Source organism: Xenopus laevis, chromosome 5L (assembly GCF_017654675.1).
Source record: "Xenopus laevis strain J_2021 chromosome 5L, Xenopus_laevis_v10.1, whole genome shotgun sequence".
Taxonomy (NCBI): Eukaryota; Metazoa; Chordata; class Amphibia; order Anura; family Pipidae; genus Xenopus; species Xenopus laevis.
The window spans coordinates 32,704,449-32,719,462 of record NC_054379.1 but is presented as its reverse complement, the minus strand read 5'-3'; the positions used below and the strand labels follow the sequence as shown (position 1 = coordinate 32,719,462).

The 15,014-nt window shown below is 39.5% G+C and overlaps 1 protein-coding gene across 2 annotated transcripts in view; it reads left to right on the top strand.

The window, feature by feature from the left end:
* sanbr.L (KIAA1841 L homeolog) overlaps positions 1-15,014 on the top strand; it is a 44,986-nt gene that overhangs the window by 20,210 nt on the left and 9,762 nt on the right. For both annotated transcript variants that reach the window (XM_018261581.2, NM_001127834.1), the window contains 10 exon segments: positions 185-275; positions 1,138-1,376; positions 5,174-5,232; positions 6,084-6,244; positions 7,589-7,675; positions 10,246-10,356; positions 12,169-12,292; positions 13,528-13,680; positions 13,771-13,910; positions 14,232-14,331. In XM_018261581.2, coding sequence (XP_018117070.1) covers positions 185-275; positions 1,138-1,376; positions 5,174-5,232; positions 6,084-6,244; positions 7,589-7,675; positions 10,246-10,356; positions 12,169-12,292; positions 13,528-13,680; positions 13,771-13,910; positions 14,232-14,331 — 1,265 coding nt within the window.

The following is a 15,014-nucleotide window of genomic DNA, read 5'->3' as shown; positions in this document are numbered from 1 at the left end:
TGAAGGCTGCCCATAGTAACCAGGAAAAGAAAATTTCGGTAAGTATGAAGTTAAATTTTCTCTTATTTGAGTGAGCTCAAGGCACAGTGACATGAAAAAGAAAAGCAGCATTGCAGCATCATTGTGTTTTGTTTATGAATGCTTACTGAAAATAATATTGGAACCTTGTTTGCTTTTGTTTAAGGAAGGCCGGGTGCCACCACAGCACGAAAGTGTTCTGAGAGTGACAGGTGTTCCTCGTCGCTGAAAGGAGACAGCACTACAGGAAGCCAGGGGTAGGACAAGGTTCAAATAATGCTCAGAAGTGACTTTCACTAATGTCATCATAATCTGAATTTAACAGATTTAAAAGGACAGTTAAAGTGACCATAAGACCTATGGCTTCATGGTGCCAACATACAGAGGGTACTAAACTTCCTACAGGTTAGGCCATGTTAATATTTTATCTTAAATCCAGGAAAAGAAGAATGCAATTACCCTGGGTTAACAGGCAGAGCCCTCAATATTCAGCTTGATACAGGGACTTCATAAGACTGACCGCAGCCATATTAGGATGCTTGGCTTACTTTAATAATTATATATGTGAGAGTAATGGTGAAAATACTCCTGGAAGCTGCCTGTTTTCTTTTCTTTTGGACTTTCATTACTGCACTTTAGCTATAGGACTGTCAGTGCAACCTGCCTGTATTCCTTCTGAAGAACCCAACCAGATTATTTCCTTGCTTGTATTATTACTTCTGTTACCATTGGCACCCACTCTCCAGGATAATGTGTAGAAGAAACACAAGTGCTCCCATCTAAGGGCAGGGAGATTGGGTGCCTCTAGCAGAATCAGTAATGGTATGAGAAAGGAATGTAAGAGAAATATAAGGAGCCATCGCCATGAGATGGCAGTGTATTAAGTGGTTCTATAACCCAAGTCTCCAGGAAAAAGAGGAGTGAAAAAGGAAAGGGAGAAAATTTTCTTTATAAAATGAGTCTAGTGTTGTTTTATTATTCCTTATACAGTAAAATACTTTATTGCTTTTCTGTGAATTTACTAGAGGCCATTTTTATCTATCTGAAAATAAATACTATTTCAAAAATAAGTAGATTTTAAAAAAGAGCACAGCATTGATATTCTATTTTGTTTTGAAGGCCTAACATGGTGATCCATGTGTGCGATGAAGCCAAAAACCTTAAGGAGGACTTTGTGTGCCCTCGAGACCTTTTGGTATCGGAGATGAAGTACTTTGCCGAATACTTGTCCACCGATGCTCAGCGCTGCGAGGAAGTGGATATATCTGTTCATTGTGATGTTCACATCTTTGATTGGCTGATGAGATACGTTAAACGTAGCGCTCCAGAAAATGAGAATCAAGAGATCCCAAAGTTAGGTAACTAAAACCCTTTAGGCCTTTTTTTTAATTCAACATATATAGGTGAAAATTGGCTTTTAAAACCTCCTTATCCAACAATCAGTGTATTACAGTCTACTGCTTTCATTGTCTGACTCAATGCAATCTTATCTAAATCCCTACAAATTAAGTAAATGTTCACAGGTCATAAAGCTGCACCCCAAGCATACTGATATAGTATACCTTAGGGCAGAGACACACACTGCGATCCGGGGAGATTATTCGCCCAGCGTCAATTCTCCTCTTCTTTGGGGTGACTAATCCCCCCGAACTGCCTCCCCTGCCTGCCTAACAGCTGCTGCTACTTGCCAGGTGCAATACTCAATGCTATATATTTCACATTGCTAACTCCTGATGTTGCCCCACCCTATAACTTGTGTCTCATCCCCATCTCTCCTATTAGACTGTATACTATAGATTGCAGGACCCTCTCTACCTCATGTATCTACTGGTATTTGTATACAACTTTACAGTACTGTCCGAGTGCCATCCCGCTGGCTAGAATATAAATCGCCGGCGGGATGGCACTCGGACCGCTTCGTAAAGTACTGTAAAGTTGTATACAAATGCCAGTATATACATGAGGTAGAGAGGGTCCTGCAATCTATAGTATACAGTCTAATAGGAGAGATGGGGATGAGACACAAGTTATAGGGTGGGGCAACATCAGGAGTTAGCAATGTGAAATCTATAGCATTGAGTTTTGCACCTGGCAAGTGGCAGCAGCTGTTAGATTAGAATAAAGATTTAGCTACTAAAGAAATGTGCTTTGAAGGACACTAGGGGGGGAAATGAAATAAAATTTGCAAAGAACACAAATTTGCGAATAAAAATTCAGATGTTGCAATGTAATTTTCTTCATTAGGCTTTTATTGCATTGCAAATCTTAATTGCGCATTGCGAACCTTTAACACTTGCTTGAAGGTGGCGTAAACTTTTGAAGCAAACGTAACAACGTTTTCATTAAGAAGTTTTATTTAATACACTGCGCAAACTATAAAATTCGCAATCGATATCCTCCTATCGCGTGAGGGTCAAAGTGTCCGCAAAGGCAAGATTGTTCACTTTGAGAATGTCCCCCCCCCGGACATTAGTTTAACAGCTAATGTGCCAAAATTCTAGGAACCCCCTAGTGAATTATTTCACCAAGCCGTTGCTCCTAAAACGCGGCCATGTCCCGGGAACAAGAACGTACTGATTTTAACTTATGGTGGGATCTAAATCCCAAAATGAATTGATCTAAACATACAGGGGTGCTTCTCTGAGCAATTTACAATTTTCTATTTTTAGCAGTTTCTGACATATTTGCATTTATAGAAATCTAATACCTTAACTCACATGAGAGTCACCAACCTGAGCAGTAAGTGAATACAGGAAATGCATTGAGAATTAAGGTCATTGATACTCTTTGCCTTTCAGGAGCTGTTGAGTTGAAAGCCTGCTATTAGTAGCCTGGTGTTATCCCAGAAACCAGAAATAGAAAATGAATGTAAATTGAAAAAAGATCTTAATGAGATTTATCGGCTCAATATTAGAAGCCTGATGAAATTTGTTTGGGGATTCTAGAGAGAGGGTACATTTTTGCTTTTGCAATCAGTATCTTGAGTAGTGAGTGAAGTAGATTGACAAAGTGGGGAAGCGGTTAAAGTGGACCTGTCACCCAGACACAAAAATCTGTACAATAAAAGTCCTTTTCAAATTAAACATGAAATCCAATTTCTATTTTTTATTTAAGCATTCATAGCTGTTGTAAACTCATTTAAAAATCTCAGCTGTCAATCAAATATTGTCTGCCCCTCCTCTATGCCCGTGGCATAGAGGCGGGGCAGACAATTACTTTCACTTTCAATTCAGCACTTCTTAGATGTCACTGCTCTCCACACATTCCCCCCTTCTCTTTATCATATAATTGTGTAACCAGGACATGGGGATGGACATCAGGTCCCCCATTCTGGTGTACAAACAAGATTCTGAGATGATACAAGACTTGTCTTAATAACAGTGTCCACAAAATGGCTCCTGCCTGCTTGTTATAATTATGAGTTCCCAGACTGAAGAAAACAAGATTCAAATAATTTATATAGTGTAATTAAAGTTCATTTTCCTTGACTAATCTGATAAAATAGGATTTTGAATAATTTTTTTGGGTGACGGGTCCCCTTTAACTGACTGTATAGAAAACGTTTGCTGGAGTTTTTAGTCTGTGAATTGTAGGGATGCCTGAATCCACTATTTTGGATTCGGCCGAATCCTTCCTGAAAGATTTGCCCGAATACCGAACTGAATCCAAATCCTAAATTGCATATGCAAATTAGGAGTGGGAAGGGGAAAACACTTTTTACGCGATTTCCCTCCCATCCCTAATTTGCATATCCAGGATTCAGATTTGGTTCGGCCGGACAGAAGGATTCTGCCGAATCCGAATTCTGATGAAAAAGGCTGATCCCGAACCGAATCCTGGATTCGGTGCATCCCTAGTGAATTGTTGAGTGCAGTAAAGCAGGTTTGTTTGACTAAGCAGAAGCGAGTATTGTATTAGAGCAGTGCAGATTTGCATCTATGAATGTCTGTTTCTGACCAGGATATCATGGTACTCGACTACATTTGAAAAGTTATAGTTTTTGGTGTATAGTTAGCCAACAAACAGAGTGCATTAAATAATGCATTGGCTCTTACTTTGTAGCATGCACACTGCAGCTCTAATGCGACTCTAGCAATTCTGCTTCCGAAGACTTGGAGCATTTTGCTTCCAGCTAGGGCTTGGAGACTTACATATAGGCTTGATGCATGCTGAGTACCCATGGTGCAACCACTGCACATGCATTGATTGCTTTCCATGTTGCTTAAATTATAAACGTTACAGCCGATAGGGTCAGAATGCAGGCAAGGCACACATGCAGGAGTAACTTGTAGGCAATTTTGGTGACGTAGGCAGATCCAAGATGACATGCATGCAAGATTTTCATTGATAGGTTAGCATAAAATTTCTAAAAGAAGAAAAAAACCTGACATTTCTGAAGAGGCTATGAAGTATTAGTGCTGAGTAAAGTGATTGCTGGGCTTTCCTTGTTAAGGGCAGTGGTGAGTGTATTGTTCCAAGCAGAGGTGCTACATTAGGACGGGAAATGGTAGAGGAGTCAAAAGAAGAAGATAAATGTGACCTATCCAAATATTGCAGGTTACGGTATATGCATGTTTGGGACAATGCAGATGGAATATATGGAGCTAGTTCAAATATGATAGATCTGGTTGAACTATGGGCTGATCGTGATCAGAAACGGAGGAAAGCCAGTGATTAGAAATGGTGTTTAGTGTCTACTCTAGAGAATATAAGATCAAGGGAGTTACATGCACTGTAGAGAACACGCATCCAATCTGTGCAGCCTGAAAAATAAATGCGCCATACTGTTCTTGCAAGTAGGGAAAACATTGAAAACATTTAGGATTAATGGCAGGTCTGGACCCCCCCCCCTGCAGCCCAATAAATAGTGACTGTCTATGGCATATTACAGCAGCCCCTCTGATTGCACAGATTGCAATTTCAGGCCTATATGGAAGTGATCTACAATCATATTATTATTATTAACATGTATTTTTAGAGCGCCAACATATTGCACAGCGCGAATCATATATATATATATAATATATATATATATATATATATATATATATATTGCTGGAAGATTTGTGCAGCCAACACTATGCAACCATGACATTGTTTAGAATCTGCACTGTGCTCTTCTAAAGATGACTGTCATTCCATTATATTTCTTTAGAACCTGGCAATGTCATCTCAATCCTAATTTCCTCTGAATTTTTGAAGATGGAGTCATTGGTGAGTAGTCTGACTATTAAACTACAAGTGTGTTCAACTTCTGGTCTGAAGTCATGGGATATACTGTATTCACGTTAGCCCCAATACATTACTAAGTAGTCATTTACTTCTGTCTGAGGTCTGGCTGTGATCTGCACCTCACCCTGGCTAAAGGGTTCAGCACAAGGTGCAGAGTTGTTGGCAGGTGCAAATCAGCCCTATCTTTGTGCATCTAAATTAGGGGCAGGATGGCAGACGCCTATGTACCTCTACCCCATTCATCATGAATACAGCACTGCTGAACACAGGCAACTTTGTATTCACAGGGGTCGGCATAGCTCTCTATGTTCCGAAACAGAGCAGATACTTGCTGCAATTAATCTAGAAGGGAGGGGGCAAGATATGGGGGGTTTGTACTTTGCAGTTTGCACTCTGCCTTCCACATCATAAATCAACCCCCCCCCCATGTTTCCTAAATACAGTATCTATACTTTGAGTGGTCTGGTTTGTGCCACCAGTCAAGAATCCCTTCAGACTTTCCACTCCTTTTGCTGAAGGCTGAGGGCTGGTACTCCTTGGTCCCCACTCCCCATACAACTTATTGAGTTACACCTTTAAACAGCCTTATTCACATTAGGCACATCACTGATAACCAGCCCCTCTCTGGCTCTTACTTGAGTTGTTAGTAATTTGCATGCATTCTGTTATGCTCTCCCTTGCACCCCGCAGTACAACATATCCACATGCATCAATCGACATAAGAGGGGGATTCTCCCCACCAACAAAATCAAATCAAATATAGTAAAAGAGAGAACAAATCAAACTATTTATACATTATAGTAATGTTGTCTTTGTATTTTCCCTGTCTGTAGGTAGAGGAATGTATCCGGTATTGTCACAAAAACATGAGTGCCATTGTAGCCACACCTTGCAACATGAACTGCATCAATGCAAATCTTCTAACGCGGATCGCCAACCTCTTTACGCATAATGAGGCAGATGATGTAAAGGACAAAAAAGATAAATTTAAAAGGTGCCTTTCTGTATATAACGTACTTAATGTCTGTGTCAGTGTAAAGGTTTTAAAGCTAGGCAAGTTCACCCCTGCTCTGCCCAACCAACTGATGTATATATGATAAATATATAGTGCAATGTTCTGTGGAGCTTTGGTTGTGAATTGATTGCTTTGCCTGGGATGTATAATGCCTGGGATGTATAATGCCTGGGACGTATAATGCCTGGGACGTATAATGCCCGGGACGTATAATGCCTGGGACGTATAATGCCTGGGACGTATAATGCCTGGGACGTATAATGCCTGGGACGTATAATGCCTGGGACGTATAATGCCTGGGACGTATAATGCCTGGGACGTTTAATGCCTGGGACGTATAATGTCCTGGATGTATAATTCCTGTGGCTCTTTGTCTGTGTAACTACTTGACAGCCAGTGCAATAGATCCGCATATACATTTCTTACTATGATCTTTTTTGTGAATCTGTCATCCATTTTGGAGCATAGGTTTTCAGTTTTTGCTTTCAACTAGGGATGCACCGAATCCATTTTTTGGAATTCGGCCAAATCCCTGAATCCTTCGTGAGAGAAAAAAATTGTTTTGTTAAGAAGAGTCGCGTGATTTCCCTTCCTGTCCCTAATTTACACATGTAAATTAGGATTTGGATTAGGTTTCGCCAGGCCCAAGAATTTGGCCAAATTTGAATCCTTCTGAAGCAGACCAAATCCTGGATTCGGTGTATCCCTACTTTCAACCCCCATTTAGTGGGCCATTTTGCTCAGCCCCTGAATATCTTATATCAAGGTTATAGATTTATGGAAACAACATTTGCAGAAATCACCTTGAAGAGCGTCCAGCAAATATGCATTCAGCAGTTAAACCATAGTTTGTCTTCAGACTGGGGCTCCCCATCCTGTTGCCTCTGGGTAGGGCAACCTCACACTTTTGATGTCTGTAAAACAGTAGCTAAGGTGCTGCTGACTGAGGTAGAACTCCTCTACTAACACCATATGAAGCACACTTGCATAGGGTTCTCATCAGTCCCCGTTTCACGGGGACAGGCCCTATTTCAGGACATTGGTCTTTGGAGAAAATCATACAGTCCCTGTCTGAAGCAAATGCCTCAAGAATGCCCCTGTTTTTTAGTAAACTAACAAGATTCTCTTGTAGTGGGAGCTGCTAGGAAAACATGTAAAATAAAAACAATAACCATCTGATTTGCCAATTCATAAGAAAAATTACAGTAGATGAACATTTTAATCTCCCAAACCTGTGCAAAATATTATTTATGAACATAAATTCACTGATTGTATTTCTGTCCAAACAATACGAATATCAAAAGGCCTGTCTTTTATCCTTAGCAAGATATTCTGCAAGAAAATCGAGAGGCTGTTTGATGCAGAATGTAAGAATGCGGATTCTCCAGCAAACGCCTCAACACTTTTCAGGTAAATCGATTGGTGTTCTTCAAGCAATTACCATTGCTAATGTATACTGTTCCCCATCATTTATGCAGACGGCTTCATTCAAATAGAAATTCATAGAATGTGTGTCTGTATATTTATATATATATATACTATTTGTTACCAATAAACAGGCAGATGATATAATATACAGCTTTTCTAAGGAATTTGAGTGCTGGTGTCCTCTGTCTTTTTATTTACCATGCACCATAAATTAGACACAGCAGAGTGTAAAAAGTTTGTTCAATTACCTATATATATATATATATATATATATATATCACGTCATAGTGATCTTCTTCAATTTTTTTCCCTGAGAAAGATCACTATGATGTGAAACGTTGGAATTTCTTTTGCTTGTCTATAAAAATCAGTTACTGTTACTGAGCCTGTTGAGTACGGTATTTTTTTGTTGCGATATACTGGTGATATAACCTCGGGCTTTGCTAGGCAACCATCATTAAAGTGCCTTAGGCAGGGTTCTATTCCACCCTGGCAGAGGGTACAGCGTGCACCTGGGGCTGCAAAGAGCCGTCTGCTACTCTTGAAGCACACATGAATTGAATTGGCTAAATCCCTTTTTCCACCCCTTGGGAGCTGGGGTTGAAAATCGATTGCAATGCAGGGAAAAGTGGGTAAACCGTGGCCCATTTGTAAGAAGTGTCTGGTTACCAGCTGATTCAAGGTTTTTTCTCTTAATGCTTTGCTAATAGCCGATCTATGATTTGCAATCCTATCCCGTAGTGGGGTAGTGGCGTTGCCTACATAGTACAATCCGCAAGGACATGTCACAATATATACCACAAAACAGGTGGTGCAGGTAAGTCTGTGCTGTATTTTGAAACGTTTGCCCGTGTGGGGATAAGGGAAGTATTTTCCTGTGATTTTTCATCGATCTACACGTTGTACAATCTGGGCAGCGGTAACAACCCAGTTTGTGCTGCCCAGTAAGCCAATAAGGTATACCCTTTGTTCTGTTAATAAAGTCACTTTTGGCCAGGATGTTCTTTAGGCTACGATTCCTACTGGTTCCAAACATGGGTAATGGGGACTAATGTAGGGAAAATGTTTCCCCCATGGCAATCATTGGGCAATTTTTTCGCACACATTTCTTTAGTTCTTTAGATATATGTTAGTATATAGTTGTAAAAATCAGCTGTGTATTAGACTGTTCAACATGGGGTTTCTCCTTAAGTAAATCCATCTGGGTGTGTGAGAGAGCCCTCTGGAGTTGTTGTTGTAGTAGTAAGTCTGCACTGTAGCCACTTTCTAAGAACCTCACATTAGTCTCTTGTAATTGCACTTCAGTTTTTTTCAGGTCACTATTGTGTATAGTGTGCAAAAATTGTGAGTAGGGGATAGTTCTGGCGGTGGCGGGTGGGTGATCGCTGGCAGCATGTAGGATCGTATTATGATCTAACGTCTTCCTATAGAGGCTAGTGCCTCTATAGGAAACCGACTTAAGCTTGATCTCTGTCTTAAAGGAGAAACAAACCCTACCCCACATAGACCCCCCTCCCTCCTACCCCCCCCCCCCCTCAGCCTAGCTGCTATCCCGGGAAAATGCCCCTAACTTTTTACTTACCCCTCTGTGCAGATTCAGGGATCGGAGTTCACGCCAGCCATCTTCCGGGTCACACACTTTATTATCCAGAAAGTTCCGAATTACGGAATGAACATCTCCCATAGACTCCATTATAAACAAATTATCCAAATTTTTTAAAATGATTCACTTTTTCTCTGTAATAATAAAACAGTACATTGTACTTGATCCCAACTAAGATATAATTGATCCTTATTGGGAGCAAAACCAGCCTATTGGGTTTATTTTATGTTTACATGGTTTTCTATTAGATTTAAAGGAATTGTTCAGTGTAAAAATAAAAACTGGGTAAATAGATAGGCTGTGCAAAATAAAAAATGTTTCTAATATAGTTAGTTAGCCAAAAATGTAATGTATAAAGGCTGGAGTGATTTTATGTATAACATGTCAGTCAGATCACTACTTCCTGCTTTTCAGCTCTCTTGGTTTACACTGACTGGTTACCCTGGTTACCAGGCAGTAACCAATCAGAGACTTGAGGGGGGGCCACATGGGTCATTTCTGTTGCTTTTGAATCTGAACTGAATGCTGAGGGTCAATTACAAACTCACTGAACAGAAATGTACCATGTGGCCCCCCTTCAAGTCGCTGACTAACTCAGAGTTATAGAGCTGAAAAGCAGGAAGTTGGATTCTGGCTGTTTTATTAGACATCTGTTCACTCCAGCCTTAATATATTACATTTTTGTCTAACTAACTATATTAGAAACATTTTTTATTTTGCACAGCCTATCTATTTACACAGTTTTTATTTTCACACTGAACTATTCCTTTAAAATGAAGATCCAAATTATCAGGAGAACCCCAGGTCCCGAGCATTCTGGATAACATGTCCCATACCTGTACAGGGAAAAAAGGATGATTTTGGCTGATTTCCAGTATAATTTTGTTGTTGGAATACCAAGGAAATATTTCAAGTTCACAGAATTAACACTTTTAACTCTTGTTTCCAGATGCTGTCTGTGTAAAAGGCTGCTGACCAAGGAAGCTGAGAAAAAGATTGACTGTCTCCCTGGTAGAATCAGCATAGATCAGCATGGAAATATTGTCTACTTACACATACGGTACTTTCATTTAATCATAATTCTGATTATCTGGATGAGTTTTGCAGGCCTAGGTTTCCATCCTTGACATCTGAATAAGCCCCAATTAGATAGTGATTGCCAAGGGCCAGTTGACTATGTTACAGAGGTTGTTCACCTTTGAGTTAACTTTTAGTATGATGTAGAGACTCATATTCTCAGACAATTTGCCGTTGCTTTTCTTTTTATATCATTTGTGGTTTTTGAGTTATTTAGATTTTTATTCAACAGCTCTCCAGTTTGCAATTTCAGCCATCTGGTTGCTAGGGCCATTGATTGACAAGAGACTGGAATATGAATAGCCTGAATTGAAAGATGAGTGATACAAAAAGTAGCAATAATAATACATTTGTAGCCTTACAGTGTATTTATGTTTTGGATGGGGTCAGCGACCCAATTTGAAAGCTGGAAAAGGTCAGAAGAAGAAAGCAAATAATTCAAATACTATAAACATGAATATGAAATAATGCTAAGAATTGGCCGTTCTAAAACATACTAAAAGTTAACTTAAAGGTGAAGCAGGCCATAGATGCTAAGATCTGAATCCAGGATTCGTACGATTTTCGGATCATGTGTGGAGAGTCCCGACATCTGTCGTGCCAGTCGATCAGACAGGTTAAAAAATTTCTGTCAGCTGCCGATAATATCTCTGTGTGTATTGCCGATCTTCAGTGGGAGACTGTCACTAGCTTTTGTCGGACATAATCGTATGATTGTTGTCAGGGGCAGAACATCGGCTGATCTGTTCTTTTTCTACTTTATTTGATCTGAAAGGTTAGTGGCAGGTCGGGAGATGGGGAAGTCCGATAAGTCCGAGCGTTCGAGGATTCGAACTTAAAGGGATCCTGTCATCGGAAAACATGTTTTTTTCAAAACACATCAGTTATTAGTGCTACTCCAGCAAAATTCTGCACTCAAATCGATTTCTCAAAAGAGCAAACAGTTTTTTTATATTCCATTTTGAAATCTGACATGGGGCTAGACATTTTGTCAATTTCCCAGCTGCCCCCAGTCATGTGACTTGTGCCTGCACTTTAGGAGAGAAATGCTTTCTGGCAGGCTGCTGTTTTTCCTTCTCAGTGTAACTGAATGTGTCTCAGTGGGACATGGGTTTTTACTATTGAGTGTTGTTCTTAGATCTACCAGGTAGCTGTTATCTTGTGTTAGGGAGCTGTTATCTGGTTACCTTCCCATTGTTCTTTTGTTTGGCTGCTGAAGTTTGATTGAAGTTTATCAGAGCACAAGTCACATGACTTGGGGGAGCTGGGAAATTGACAATATGTCTAGCCCCATGTCCGATTTCAAAAATTGAATATAAAAAAATCTGTTTGCTCTTTTGAGAAATGGATTTCAGTGCAGAATTCTGCTGGAGCAGCACTATTAACTGATTCATTTTGGAAAAATTTTTTTTCCCCATGACAGTATCCCTTTAAGGCAACCTTTGTCTGTCCTGTATCTCTTGTGTTTGGCAGTGGGTAACATTTTAGCCAAAATGCAATATAAACACATCCCTTCCCAATTCATATTTGTCCACCATATTTGACCATTACAAACTGCTGCATCCATAGACAAGCTTTTCATGCTGATATGTAGTTTAGCTTTTAGTGCGGATGGACCATACAATAAAAATGAATCTTTGGTCAGTTTTGGCTCCTGGAAAAATCATCGAATGATCCAAAGGACTTTTTCATTAGTGAGATATTTAAAAGGGAATTTAACCACAAGGAAATGAGAACAAATGTAATTCTAACTACCGACTGTTTTATTCTATAAAATCTTTTCCCTGATTTGCAGAGACAAATCGTGGGATGTTCATGAATACCTGATAAGTTTATTTGAAGAACTAAAGTCTTGGCGAGATGTCTACTGGCGACTGTGGGGGACAATTAATTGGCTGACATGCTCTAGATGTAAGCAAGTAAGTGTCCGTACTACCTGTTTAATTCTTACTCTAATACAGGGATCCCCAACCTTTTGAACCCGTGAGCAACATTGAGATGTAAAAGCAGTTTGGAAGAAACGCTAGCATGAAAAATGTTTTTGGGATGCCAAATAAGGGCTGTGATTAGCCATTTGGTAGCCCCTATGTGGACTGTCAACCGACACGAAACTCTGTTTGGCAGCACATGTGGTTTTTATGCAACAAAAACTTGCCTCCAAATCAGTAATTCAAAAATAAGGCCACTGGGAGCAACAACCAAGGGGTTGGAGAGCAACATGTTGCTTACAAGCTACTGGTTGTGGATCACTGCTCTAATACTTTGATACTTCAGTGTATAGAATCCAGCTTCCTCCTCCATTATAGTACTGTAATATGACCCATTGGATGCTTTATTGATAGATACATAATAAATCCACATGCCTCTATGGTGCAGACAGCTGTTTGCAGGAGACAATTCTTAGCATTGCATGTGCTCACACACACTTTTGGATCCCTAAAAACATATCCTCTTTTTTTTTTTGAGGTTAAAGAGGAGAACCTTTCTCCATGAATGAAAAAATTGTCCTGTGTTTTAGTGCATATGGCTGCTATACAATTTCTACGTATACAGGTATGGGATCCGTTACCCGGACACCCGGTATCCAGAAAGGCCAAAATTACAGGATGTCCCTCTCCCATAGACTCCATTTTATCCAAATAATCCACATTTTTAAAAATGATTTCCTTTTTCTCTGTAATAATAAATCAGTACTTTTTACTTGATCCCAACTAAGATATAATTCATCCTTATTGGAAGCAGTAGTGTTCTGTTATGTTCGACATCCAGTCACTCCAGCCTTTATACATTACATTTTTTTTATTTTGTGCAGCCTATCTATTTACCCAGTTTTTATTTTCATACTGAACTGGTCCTTTAAGGTATGAAGATCCAAATTATGGAAAGATCCGTTACCTGTAAAACCCCCAGGTCCTGAGCATTCTGGATCAGGTCCCATACCTGTATTAGTCTAGTGTAAAGAGGACTGCCATTATTATAATAACATGGTGCTTCAACATAACATGATGCTTTTGACAGCAATGAGGCCCCAAAATTGCTCAATCATAGGACATTCTTACTATTATTATTCTCATTATTCTTTATTTATACAGGCATATTCACATTATTTCTATAGAATGCCTAACTATTTTTGGTTGTGCCTTCTGTGCTCTAGTCATTCCTATGCAATGAATCATCCCACTGCCAGTATCACCCAGAGCCTGCAGTTTATCCCGGCGCAGCCAGCTCCCTTGATTCCCCTGGCACTGGCATATATCCCTGCTGCAACCAAAAAGTACTTCGCTTTGACCCTGCACAGCTGCCAAAGGTAGGCCTTGTATTGCCAACATCTACATTGTCTGTGAATATCCTTCTTACTACGTACTTCTTCATAAATCCTCCTTTTCATTTTCCTTAGGGCTGTAAAGTGAGGGATCACGTAGTTGGTTTGCCAGGAGGATGTGACGATATGAGTGAAAACCCTTCATGTAACTTTCTAAGTGATTTACTACAGCGTAGAGATGTCATAGCTGTGCCTTTTTCCAAAGACTTGAATGGGTGAGAACCGTATTACTAGAAAATCATTTTGGTGATCGGAGGAACAATTCTGCTAGTGCAGCCAGTACCTGTCCTGATCCTGGTGGTGCCCTCAAACATATATAATAATATCTGTTATTCTGTTGCACAGCCTACCAGCTTAGGTAAAGTACTTCTGGGTATTGTTACTGCAAGAAACAGGATTACTCTGTGTCTAAAAGAGAATGTGATTGAAGGAAAGGATTGTTAGACATCTGTTACTGTGTGCTTGTAGTTAATAAACACAAGGGAGTTTTGCAAGTAAAAGCATCTGTAACCATGTTCTTACTGTGTATTTTGCAGAGACTCTGGGATTGTCTTAAGCGAGGAACCAAGTTTTAAATGTGATGCTCTGTTAGAGCCAAACACTTTGTATGGGCAGAAAACAGGAGAGATGAATGCAGTAAGTGAATGAGGAATCTCTTTGGGTTCAATGTTTTGTCCATGCAGAATATAAGCTCCTTATTTGCAGTATATGCAATAAATGTGACTTTTACACCTTGTGTTGTTGTTTTTTCTTCTTTTGATATTTCAGTTTCTGGTTTCATGTATGGAAGGGCAGTGTAACAGTGTCCACATTTACATGGGAACAGTAATACCAAAAAATTAAAGCGTTTTAATGTAATGAAAATATCATGTAGTGTTGCCCTGCACTGGTAAAACGGACGTGTTTGCTTCAAAAACACTACAATTGTTCATATAAACAAGCTGCTGTGTAGCAATGGCTATATGGCACAGGTAAAATAGTGGATTACAGATAACACCATTATGTTCTTATCTGCTATCTGCTGTGTAACCTGAGCCTTTTCTCCTTTGAATGGCTCCCCCATTGCTACACAGCAGCTTGTTTATCTGAACTATAGTAGTGTTTCTGAAGCAAACACACCAGTTTTACCAGTGGAGGGAAATACTGCATTATATTTACTTTAAAACAATTACATTTTTTGGTGTTACTGTTCCTTTAAGTACTTGTAAGCAATACATTATTCATAAATAGTTGGGTTTTTTTTAACTTTAAATTGCAAAGTCCTCTGTATGTAAATTAACCTTATAATATTATAATTTAGTAATACCTGTGATTTTATT